Raw genomic sequence first — 12,261 nt, forward strand, 5'->3', positions numbered from 1 at the left:
GCCGGTCAGACCGGTTCGACCGTGGCCCGACGATAAAGTGGTCCGGTCTGATATCTAAAACCGGAAAAATTGAAAATCGGGGTCGAATGACCTAAAGCCGGTTCGACCGGGTAAAACCCGAGTACCGACGAGTCAGTCAAGGAACCCGATTTTCAGCCAAAACGTCTCGAATCACCGCTGAGTTGGTTATTTGTGAAAGATTTGAGCGAACTTTCACAGACTTAATTGTGGGTGGCCAGATCTAGTCATGAGTGGTCGAAGAATTGTCGGATATAATCATGGGTGATTGAAGAATAAAAAGTTGAAAATTATAGAGTATAGGCAATAAAATAAAGTAAAAAGTGAGGTGAAGTAGATAAAAGTGAAAATAATAAGTGGGGATATTAAAAATATAAAGAAAATAATATTGTTAAAACATTCAAATTAATAAAATAATGACATATTAAAAAAACAAAAAAAAAAAACCCCGGTTGAACCGATTTGACCCTATAAACCCAAATGGTCGTCCGGTTCTGAAAACATTGCCGTTTACTACTAAAAAAGGAAGATTGGAGATAAGCTCCATAATCCCTCTATCGTCTCTCGATTATTTAGTGAGCTCGCATATATATATATATATATATATATATATATATATATATATATATATATATATATATATATATATATATATATATATATATATATATATATATATATACACTAGTGATGGTATACCGCGCAATGCGCGGCGTTGGTGCCCATTTTCGGATATTTGGGTAATTATACTTCCACCCCTGATAAGCCCTTTTTATTATTATATTACCCTGCAGTAATTTTTAAAATATTACTTGTTGCACCCATTCTTTCCTCCCATTTTCCTTTAATTATAAAATCACCCCTAACATTTTCGGATAATCACATTACCACCCCTTGCAAGGCTTGTTTTATTACTGTATTATACACCTATCAATTTTTAAAATATTGCTTGTTGCACCCATTCCTTCTTCCCATTTTCCTTTAATTATAAAACCACCCATAACATTTTCGGATAATTACATTTGCACCCCTTGCAAGCCCTTTTTATTATTATATTAGCCCCAAAATATTGCTTGGTGCACCCGTTCTTTCCTCCCATTTTCCTTTAATTATAAAATCAGCCCTAACAATTTTGGATAATTAGATTTCCATCCTTGATAAGCCCTTTTTATTATTATATTTTCCCCACTAATTTTTAAAATATTGCTTGATGCACCCATTCTTTTCGGCCATTTTCCTTTAATCATAAAATCAGCCCTAACGTATTCGGATAATTAGATTACCACCGTTTGCAAGCCCTTTTTATTATTATGTTATACACCTGTCCATTTTTAAATTATTGCTTGCTGCACCCATTTTTTTCTCCCATTCCCATTATTTCCTCCCATTTTCCTTTAATTATAAAATCAGCCCTAACATTTTTGGATAATTACATTTCCACCCCTGATAAGCCCTTCTTATTGTTATATTATACACCAGTCAATTTGTAAAATATTGCTTGCTGCACCCATTCTTTCCCCCCATTTTCCTTTAATTATAAAATCAGCCCTAACATTTGAGGGTAATTACATTTCCACCCATGATTAGCCCTTTTTGTTATTATGTTATCCCAATAATTTTCAAAATATTGCTTGATGCACCCATTCTTTCCGCCCATTTTCCTTTAATTATAAAATAAGCCCTAACATATTTGGATAATTGCATTACCACCCTTTGCAAGCTCTTTTTATTATTATGTTATACACCTGTCAATATTGAAATATTGCTTGTACCCAATTTGGAAATAATAAGTGATATGTCTATTGGCCCAGCCCAATAGACCCATATTTACTGGGTCACATGCCCAATTTAATAGTTATTTCTACGGAAGTCCAATCACAACCGAATAAGGTTGAGCCCGATAAATTGATCTAGGCCCAATCAATAGAGTATAAATACAACTTAAGTTCGTTTAATGAAGGTACACTATTATTGTTCAATCAATTCTACTATTCGAATTCTCTCTACAATTACCGACTATCCGCACGTCTGACTTGAGCGTCGGAGGGGTTTCCGCCGGATCAACCCCCGGCTTAGTTCACGTGTTCTTTGTTCGTAGGTATCTCAGGGCCACCTAGCACGTGAGCAGTGATCCACTTTACTCTCCCAGCTCCCTCGATCTCAACTACTTAAGGTGATCTATTTTTAGCATCATCATAATGGCGCCGTCTGTGGGAAAGCATACAAGATCACGTAGCGAGCATGATGTCCCTGAGTCATCTACTCGGAGAGAACGTACCAATGCTAACATCCTTCCACCTCGTGGAAGCTCTGGCTTGCCACTTACTCCTCGTAATCAGGAACCTCGCGAGGTTCAGGTGAATCCCCCTCAGGATCCACCACTCCTCGAGCCTCCACTACCTTCTCCACCGCTCCTTGTTTCCCGAACGGTTCAAATAACCGAAGAGGCCCTCCAGCACATGATTGCGGAAGTTTCGGCTCGTGCTGCCAATGAAGCAGTGGCACAATATATCGCCACAACGGGAGTCAGCGCTCCCCTTGCATCTCCACCCGTGCCACAACATCCTCCACCGCCAGCGGATACCGCATCCACCTCAAACCCTAGGTCTCGAATGCAACAATCTACTCATCGCCAAAATGCACGAACTGGGCGACAAGACCCACGTTCACCTTCAAGAGGCAACGCCTCACGCCAACGAGCTCCTCCACGAAATGGTGGAGATGATGAAATTAACAGTCGGGTGCCTCGTTCAAATCACATTCCCCACATAGGTAATCCCATTGGTGGAAGGGCGATACCTCCAATAAGGCGCAGTCCCTTCACTGTCGCAATAATCAATGAGATACTACCCCAACGGGTAAAGGTCTCGAGTCTACCGCAGTTCGATGGAACTAGTGACCCACAGGAGCACCTTGAAAAGTTCTATGCCATGGCAGATCTATATGGCCCAACTGATGCGGCGATGTGCAAGATGTTTCGCACAACGCTCTCTGAACGAGCATTGAGCTGGTTCAATTCCTTGCCCACTGGGTCAATTGAAGCTCTCTCCCAACTAACGGATCGCTTCACCCACCATTTCTCTATCAACAAAGAGTACGCTAAGACTCCTGCGTACCTCTTCACTATCACCCAAAGAGAGGGCGAGACCCTCCGCAACTACATTCAACGATTTGTAGAGGCATCTCACAAAGTTCCTAACGTGGGAGGAAGCATGCTCGCTGGAATCATTCAACAAAATTTGAAGGAAGGTAGATTCAAGGAATCCATTGCAGGAAGACCTCCAACCAATCTGGAAGAGCTACTAAGTCGCGCTGAGAAACACGTGCGCATCGAAGAAGCTTCGACCCCCGCTCCTCCCAAGAGGAAAAGAGATGAAGATCACTTCAGCACCCGACGACGAGATGTCCGACGACAATCGTCGACATCTCATTGAGAATCTCCTTCTACATCTCTGGACTTCCAATGATGTCAATGATACTTGGAGTCTTTAGAGCTCATAACATTGTTAGTGATCGCATCATCCTAAACTGGGGGGCTATCCTACCTTAAGGATGATGCATCCCCTCACCTTTCTACATGAATTGGACGAAGCATCTACATCATCTATTTAGTACAAGTTTAGTTATTTTGAGCGATTCGCTCCCAACTTGTTTAGTTACATTTGCCTCAAGTAGGCTTGTAACCTTCACATTTTCAAGCAATGAATAAAACAAATTATTTCCCTTACACTCGGTGTTATTACTCAACAACTACATAATTATTATCTCAAGTCAACATTAACCCTGGGAACACTTAGAGATTTTATAATGATCTATATAGCCTGGCCAGCTTGATTTTATAAACTTCTCTATCTGTCTTTATTGGGTTCTACATTTAAAACGTGGCCACGGTCCTAACATATTTACGACCCATGAGGTCTAACAAGGGGCACGATCCCCATCAAAAAATCTTGAGAGTCTGATCCCCTCATCAAGTACATCACGCACAATGCTAAATGTAAACACATATAAGCAACGCGTCAAACCAATGACAACATCATACAAAATAAACGCCAAATGAAATAGTAATGGGCAAACCCATCTACTCCAACCAAATATGAAGACAAAATGAAGAACCTACAATTTCACGCACCACGTGCCATAAAAAAAAAAAAGAAGAAACAAGAAAAAAAAGAAGAAAAAAGAAGATGAAGAACAAAAAACAAGAAAAACAAGAAGAAGAAAAAAGAAGAAAAAAAAAAGAAGAAAAGAAACAAGAAGAAGAATTAGAAGAAGAAGAAAGAAAGAAGAAAGAAGCAAAAGAAGAAAAAGAAGAAAAAGAAAAAAAAACAAAAAAAAAAAAAAAAAAGAAGTTTAATACTTATAGATATTAGATGGATATATATATACACAAATAATTAGTAATGGTTGGTATATTAACTTTTAGGGGTAATATGCTAGGAGTCCCTCAAAGCAAACCTAATTTGGACTAAATGACAAGTCAAAATCCATTCTTTTAATTAAATCCTTATTTTGAAACAATATATGATATACATCCCTATTTTTTTTTTTATCCCTATATTGCCCTTATACCTTAAATATTTTAACCTACATATCTAACGTTTCTTCTACCAGATTATTTATTTTTGTTCTTCTCTCTTTCGTTTCCTCTGCCCCCTCCCCTCCGTCTCTGTCTTTTTTTTTTCTCTCTCCCTCTTTCTCTCCCTCTTTCTCTCTTGCTTTCTTTCTATCTTTCTCGACCGATCTCCACATAGCTATCTTTTTCTTTTTTTTTGTTAAGGCACGAATATTGTGCCCCTATGCTCAGAGACGCGACGGTGGTGGCTGTGATTGTGAAGGTGGCGGCGGCGGATCTGAGAGAGACGACGGAGCGGGTAGCAGAGTGGCGGTGAACCTATTGTGGCGGTGGATCTGAAGGCGACGACGATGTGGGTAGCGGATGCGACATCGTTTTTGGGAAGAGATGAATCCTGGTATGTGAGTTGAATGAACGTGGTGTGGCCGGTTATGTGGGGATGGTTATCGAAGGCGGTGGTTATGACGTTGGCGGTGATGGTGCCAGATCTAGGGTTTTCATAATGAATGAAGGCGGTTATGTGGTGACAGATCTAGGGTTTCATAGTGATAAAAGCGGCCATGGTGGCTAGGGTTACATGGTTGCGAGAGCGGCGGCTGCTAGTTAGGGTTTGACGACGGCTGGGAGTTATGTTGCTTTTAGGGTTTGGAACAGTAAACTATAGCAGTCCATAGTACACTGTAGTACACCATAACTATAGTATATCATAGTATATCATAGTACACCATAGTGTTTCATAGCCTACTACAATTTCGACAACAGATAAAATTAAAAAAAATTAAATTGAATAAAAAAACGAAAAAACAATTTTTTTTTTATAATTTTCAATATTATGTAGGAAAAAAAAAGATTTTTTTATGTTTTTTATAATAGTGTAAAAATGATATAATTAGATTTTTAAAATAATTCAAACAAATACGACATGAAAAAAAAAAGAAAAAAAAAGAGAAATATGTAGAAAAAAAGAAAAAGAGAAATATGTTTTACGTAACAAAAATAATAAAAAAATGCTAGATGAAAAACTGAAAAATGATAAATACAGTTAAAATATTATTTGATGTATATTTCAATTTTTATTTATCAAGGGCATTTTTGGAATGAAATTTATAAAGGATGTGAAGCAAATATTTTGGTAGACTTGTCATTTAGTTCTAATAAGTTTTGTCACTAGGGACCTATATCTTAAGACCCCTAACTTTTATCTACTATTATATATATTTTTTATTTACAAATATGTATATATGCCCACATTAAAAAATGAATTATTATTTCCACCTTTTAAATTAACTTTCTATTATAATTTATCCTATAAAATATTTTTCACAATCTCAATTCTTAATCTCTATTAAAGCTTATGATAGAAAAATAATATAACATAAAAAAGAAAGTATTGATTTTCTTTCTTCTTAATGTTTAAAGTTTGCAATCCATCGAATTTCTATGTATTTCAAGATTTTATTTTTTTTAAACACTTTTACTTATTCAACTAAATGTATATTATATTACAATTTATTTTACATAAGTCTATGAATATTGTTTTTACATAAGTTTACTGTATTTCATTACTATTTGTGTTGGTTAATTTCTTCATAAATATCCCTAAAAAATTTCGGGGGCGCTGCCCCCGAACCCTCACCGTATATTTATTAACTCTTTTAAATTTTCGGCCCCCCCTACCGAAAAATCCTGGTTCCGCTCCTGATTATATGGTTAGATGTTTATTTATAACGTACTATTTGGAGGCTCGTATTCTAGCTTGCATTATATTTGTCTTATAGGGATCGCATCAATCTCTGGAATTAAATCCGTGGAAGCTCGCTTGATCACCATGGAGGAGTGATGCCAATGCGAGAAGCAGAGACGAGCAAGCAACACTGGCGAGTTAATGAGCCAGGGGTGGACCCAAGGTATGCCTTAGGGGCGGGGGGGGGGGCGCCCCTGCAGGATTTTTTTTAATCTTTTTTTTTTATTATTATTTTTTAATATTTTGTGTTATTTGTTTATTAATTTATACACATTAGCCCCCAAAATTCAAATTTAATACCATTTTAGCCCAAAACAATTCTAACCCCACCTCCCTCCCCCCCCCCCCCCCCCCCCCCCCAATACCCTGGGTCCGCCCCTCAATGATGCCGTTTACCAATGTTGTTAGAACCGGACCGAACCGGCCCGTTGGACCGGTTCGACTGTGACCCGACGATAATGTGGTCCGGTCTGATATCGAAAACCGGGAAAATTGAAAACCATGGTCGAATGACCAAAAGCCGGTTTGATCGGGTAAAACCCGTGTACCGACGAGTCAGTCAAGGAACCCCCGATTTTCGGCCACAACGTCTCGAAACACTGCCGAGTTGGTTATTTGTGACTAGATTTGAGCGAACCTTCACAAACTTAATAGTGGGTGGCTAGATCTAGTCATGAGTGATCGAAGGATTGTCGGATATGATCATGAGTGATTGAAAAATAAAAAGTTAAAAAATATAGAGTATAGGCAATAAAATATAGTAAAAATTAATTGAATTTTATTTTACTTAAGTCTTTTTTACAAGTGCGATGAAGATTTAATTCATCAATCATCAAAGGTCATGAATTTTGGCTTTCTCGTTCCAAATACAGTAGAACCATGATATTTTAATAACCTCGCTTAAATAATAATTTCTCTAGATCCTAAATCGGTGAGGACGCGCTAGATCATTGATTCGATAATTTAATATTCCACTAAATTAATAGAATTTTCATAGTCTCGACTGCATTAATTTATAATAGACTATATATATTCAAAGTTAGAATCATTTTCTTAATACTTATGAATTCAGCCCAACTCTTAATCCCAGCCTTATAAATCATCACGTACTCTCCGATAGCGTGGGATTATATCTTGGAGAACTTTACCACTATGATCAAGAAATTAAAAGAATAAAGAAGAAGAGAAAAATCTCCCTACTCCAAAATGTGTATGACATACACTTTTCTATGATTAGGATTATTAGTTTTTGACTCCAACCAAATCTTGTTTATAAAGAACCTAGAAAAAGTTGCAAGGAAAGAACTAGGAAAAATATACTCTCCACCAAGTATAGGGTTAGCCGATTTAACATCGATCTTACATTAATTATCTTCACGCGCATATCAAACTAATGAGAAAAAATGTGCATATCGAATGAAAAGGGCATTTATTTTTACGATTCATGACCACTTGACAGGAAAAGTCTTAAGAGGCACTGCCTTATGGAGTGAGAGCCCGAACATCTCATTCAAGTCCATTTCCTCAGGTTTTATCCCTGGTTCAAGTTTCCATTCAAAATCATGAATCAAAGATGCCACCATTAGATGCACCATAATGTGCGCCAATGGCATCCCAGGGCATATTCTCCTTCCCGAACCAAAGGGAATGAACTCAAAATCATGGCCCTTGAAGTTGATTTTGCTGTCTAAAAATCGTTCAGGCTCAAAGATATTTGGATTTGACCATATACTTGAGTCTCTTCCCATTGCCCATATATTCACAAGTATTTGAGCATCTTTGGGGATAATATAGTCATTCATTTCTACATTAGCATTTGCCTTGTGAGGGATTAAAAATGGGGCGACCGGATGAAATCTAAAGGTCTCTTTAATCACTGCACGTAAATAAGGGAGTTTAGAGATATCGGATTCTTCCAGTTGTTTGTTTTCTCCAATCACAGTCCTTAGCTCATTCTTTGCTTTCGACATTATTTCAGGATTTCTTAACAGTTCTGTCATTGCCCATTCCACGGTATCTGTGCTCGTATCTGCTCCACCAACAATTAAGACCTGAAATAAAATACAATTAATTTATATTTAGTATGAGATGTATTTCCCTTTTATGATGACATAAAATATTATTTGTGTGACTAACACCTATTTTTATATTCTCAAGAAGAAAATACTATTACTATGTTGTCACTATTGGTGTCTCACTAATTCTACATGGTGACACTGAAAACCAATTTAGTGGCAACAACAAGAAACTATACCATAACTCCCAAAAATAATTCAAACATTGCCTATAAATGATAAAATACAAGATGTTGTTAATGTAAGTATTAATGACAATTTCTTATATATATATATATATATTGTAACCATTGGGGTGTCACTATTGGTTTTTTTGTTTCATTGTGTCGCGTAGTTTGTATTAAAATTATATTGTAAATGCATGGGTGAAATAATACTCACCAAAAACAAATGCTTTAACTCGTCGCGGCTCAAGTCAGAATCGCGTTCTTGGTTGAGATCGAGAAGTACTTGAAGTAAATCATTTTTTCTAGGAGAATCAGAAGAGGACATGCCCATTAATCGCAACCTTTCACTAGTTATTTGATCGAATGTCGTTAGCAACTTCCCAGCATAAGCTTCCGATTCGCGCTTAAGGCCTTGTGGATCGATCCGCTTAAGAATCGGGAAGTAATCAGCAAGGTTAGGGGTCCCTAAAATCTTCATCAAGCCCTTGATAGTACCCTTCATTTCTTGAGCAGAATCGGAGCCGAAGCGAGCAAAATCAATAGAAAAGAGAGTTGTTGAAATCAAATTAAGGGAGGTCACAAATGCAACCTCCCCAATATCAACAACTCGTCTATTACTGCAACATTCGTGCAAGTAATCACGCAACTGCTGCAGCTTTTCTTTGCGGAGGCCTTCGCTCGATTGGAGCTTATGTACCGTGAACATGTGCTCTTTGCAAATTTTACGAAATTTACGCCATTTGGTACCCACCGGTAGCCAGGCTAATGAACTCTTATGGTGGTTTGCTGCTTGGGCCGTGTGAGGTACCGTCCGATCGGAGCAAATCTGATCGTGTTTCTGTAGAATTTCTTTTGCCATTTCCGGTGAAGACGCCACAATTGTTTGTATTGTTCCGAGTTTGAGATACATTAAGGGGCCGTAAGTCTTTGATAGCTTCGCAATAGAGCGGTGGGGGTTTTGTCCGATTAGGAGAAGGTTACCTATGATCGGAAGAGGGAAAGGCCCCGGCGGAAGCTTTGTGAGCCGGAATTTTGTTACCGAGACATGAGAAAATGCCCACATGAGTGGGAATAATAGTAGCAAAAGTGTGAGAAAATCCATTGCCTCCTTTTTTTTTTTTTTTTTTTTTGTGTGTGTTTGTTTTTGAAATTAAGGTACTTCATGTATGGGTAGTGTTTATATAGAGATGCAAAACTGTTATGGTTATGGTCTTGTACAGATGCTTCAATTTTGGTGCAGAAAAATAAAATAAAATAAGATAAATCAGAAATTGAAATCCATGTGGTCGTATTTAATGTGTAGCAAATTCATGAGGGCCCTTTGTGGGCATGATTAGAATCAAAGGAAAAGTTAAATAGAACAGTCCATTTTAGAAGGGCTAGTACACCTGGTTATTTACATTAGGTGAATTTGAACGACATATTTGGTTAGATAATTACACTTGGTTAGATAATTACACATTCATGAATTATAATTAAACATACATACATGAGTGTGTGATTATGTGTAGATTTATGGTTCACATATATTCCGTATAAATAACTAGGTGTAGCAACTTAAATTCCATTTAAGAAGTTAACATAAACCGAATAATTAGGCAAGGTTGCTATAAAAGGAATAGACATAATGCACGAGTATTGCAAGTCGGGGCAAAAATCAAATTAGTTGGCAAATATATGTTTCAAATTTCAATCCTATTTATTAAAAGCCTTGGAATTTTTTTATTTTTTTTAATTTCTTTTTTTGACAAATGGTGGAATTAGAATTTTCCGTTTGGCAAGCCGAAAATCTGTGAGAGCAAATTAAAATTCATCGGATGAAATTAATGATTAAAATCTGTTATAAGTAATGGCTATGAATTTGTTTCAAGTTTTGAAAATTTAAAAGCAATAACATCTTAATTTTTCTTTTAATGTGACGGATGGAAATTAAAGATTAGCCAAACCCAATTAATTAAGACTGGTTTTGGTCTTCAGCAAGTTTGGTATAAGCTAGTGCTTTTAATTAAAAGAAATTAAAATTTATTTTCACATGTGGTGAATGTTTTTAGTTTTACGCAGACGGATTCGAATCGATGAATCGTCTAGTGATACAGGAATCTAATGTGTGATGTGTCGCATATTAAAATTAGGCAGTGTATTGAATAGATCACTGCCATTACCAAATATGGTTAAATCTTTATTTTTAACGTACCATTTGGAGGCTCGTACTGTGGCTTGCATTTGTCTTATAGGGCTCGCATCAATCTCTGGAATTAAATTCGTGGAAGCTCGCTTGATCACCATGGAGGAGTGACGCCAATGCGAGAAGTTCCACAATTGCCCATTCCGTGGTATTTGAGATTGATTCTGCTCCTGCAAGAATCAAGTCCTCGCATATATAAATTAGAATTAGTAGAATCAAGTCTATTTTTCTTGGGGCAATTTTCTAAATACCATTCCAATCTAATTTCCTTTCATATTAGAACACTCATATTTTTCCATTTTGCTTAAATTCATTCGGGCAGCTTAGACGGTGAGCTTATAAGACTAAAAATAGAGAACTTGTACTCGGGACTTAACACTACATGATGTTCATGTATTGTTAACTCCTCATTCTAAGTTTTTGACTAAACTGTCTATTTTCAGTCTAACAAAAACACACTCACCAAAAGAAAGTGCTTTATGTCCTCCAACCTCAAGTCATAATCACTTTCTAGGTTGAGATCGATGATTACTTCAAGTAAATCCTTTTTCTTAGGATAATCAGGAGATGATAACATGCACCTCGATTGCATCCTTTCGCTAATTATTTCATCGAACATCGCTAGCAACATCCCAAAGTAACCCTCTGCCTTGCGCTTAGTGCCTTGTGGATCGATCAACTTAAGAACCGGGAAGTAATCAGCAAGATTAGGGGTGCCTAAAACATTCACCAAGCCCCTAACAGTTCCCTAACGATTGTTTGTATGGTTCCGATTTTGAGGTACATTAAAGGGCCATAAGTCTTGGATAGCTTCGCTAAAGAGCGATGGGCCCCATTTCGCCCGAGGTGAAGAATGTTGCCTATGATAGGAAGAGGAAAGGATACGGTCCCGGTGGAAGCTTTCTGTTCCGAAGTTTTGTTACCAAGACATGAAAAAATGTCAAGGATAAAAAAAGTAGCAAAAGTGTAACAAAATCCATTTCACTTTTTTTTCTTTTTTTCTTTTTTTCTGCAATTGAGGTGTAATAATAAAAAAATGTGGTATGTTTTTATATAGACATGCAAAAACCGACATTAATTTGGTATTCGATAGATGCTTTAGTCTTGGTACGTACAAGGCAAACCAAACAATTTCCAAAATTGAAATTTTTTTGGGTCACTTTATTCTTAGTTTGTTGCTTGTCAATATCATTGAATGTGCAATTATGTGTGTTATTAATACACTTGCATCCCTTTTTATTTTATAGAACAACAATAGGATTTTCAACACGTGTAGCATAGATTTCACCCCATGTCATATGTATGACACGCGAATTACTACATCGTATCATAATTTTTATACCGGAATCTTATTATCAATCTATATTTTATTAGGGATGTTATAAATTGGAAGCAAATAAGAAACGAATCTTTGAAAATTTATATTTGAACCGTACACCTTCAATTCTATCTTACTTTTTTCTTTCTTCCCGGAATGTATTCAACTTATACCATCA

General features: G+C 36.9%; 1 protein-coding gene across 1 annotated transcript; it reads right to left on the reverse strand.

The window, feature by feature from the left end:
- Positions 1-7,644: 7,644 nt before the first annotated feature.
- On the reverse strand, positions 7,645-9,846 carry LOC105971307 (cytochrome P450 76T24). Its single transcript, XM_012996155.2, has 2 exons — positions 8,795-9,846; positions 7,645-8,389 (listed from the first exon to the last, which is right to left on the reverse strand). Exons 1-2 carry the CDS (start codon positions 9,680-9,682, stop codon positions 7,781-7,783), a joined length of 1,497 nt encoding a protein of 498 aa, XP_012851609.2. The 5' UTR covers positions 9,683-9,846; the 3' UTR covers positions 7,645-7,780.
- Between the last annotated feature and the right edge of the window lie 2,415 nt (positions 9,847-12,261).

This window comes from Erythranthe guttata, chromosome 3, assembly GCF_056151865.1.
Source record: "Erythranthe guttata isolate IM_541 chromosome 3, IM_541, whole genome shotgun sequence".
NCBI classification, from domain to species: Eukaryota; Viridiplantae; Streptophyta; class Magnoliopsida; order Lamiales; family Phrymaceae; genus Erythranthe; species Erythranthe guttata.

What these genes read in the sequence shown, in the direction of transcription:
- LOC105971307 (XM_012996155.2), bottom strand. Translation starts at nt 9,682, where the DNA reads ATGGATTTTCTCACACTTTTGCTACTATTATTCCCACTCATGTGGGCA. An exon ending in AGTTAAAGCATTTGTTTTTG is followed by an intron (nt 8,390 to 8,794) that starts GTGAGTATTATT and finishes ATTTTATTTCAG; the next exon opens with GTCTTAATTGTTGGTGGAGC.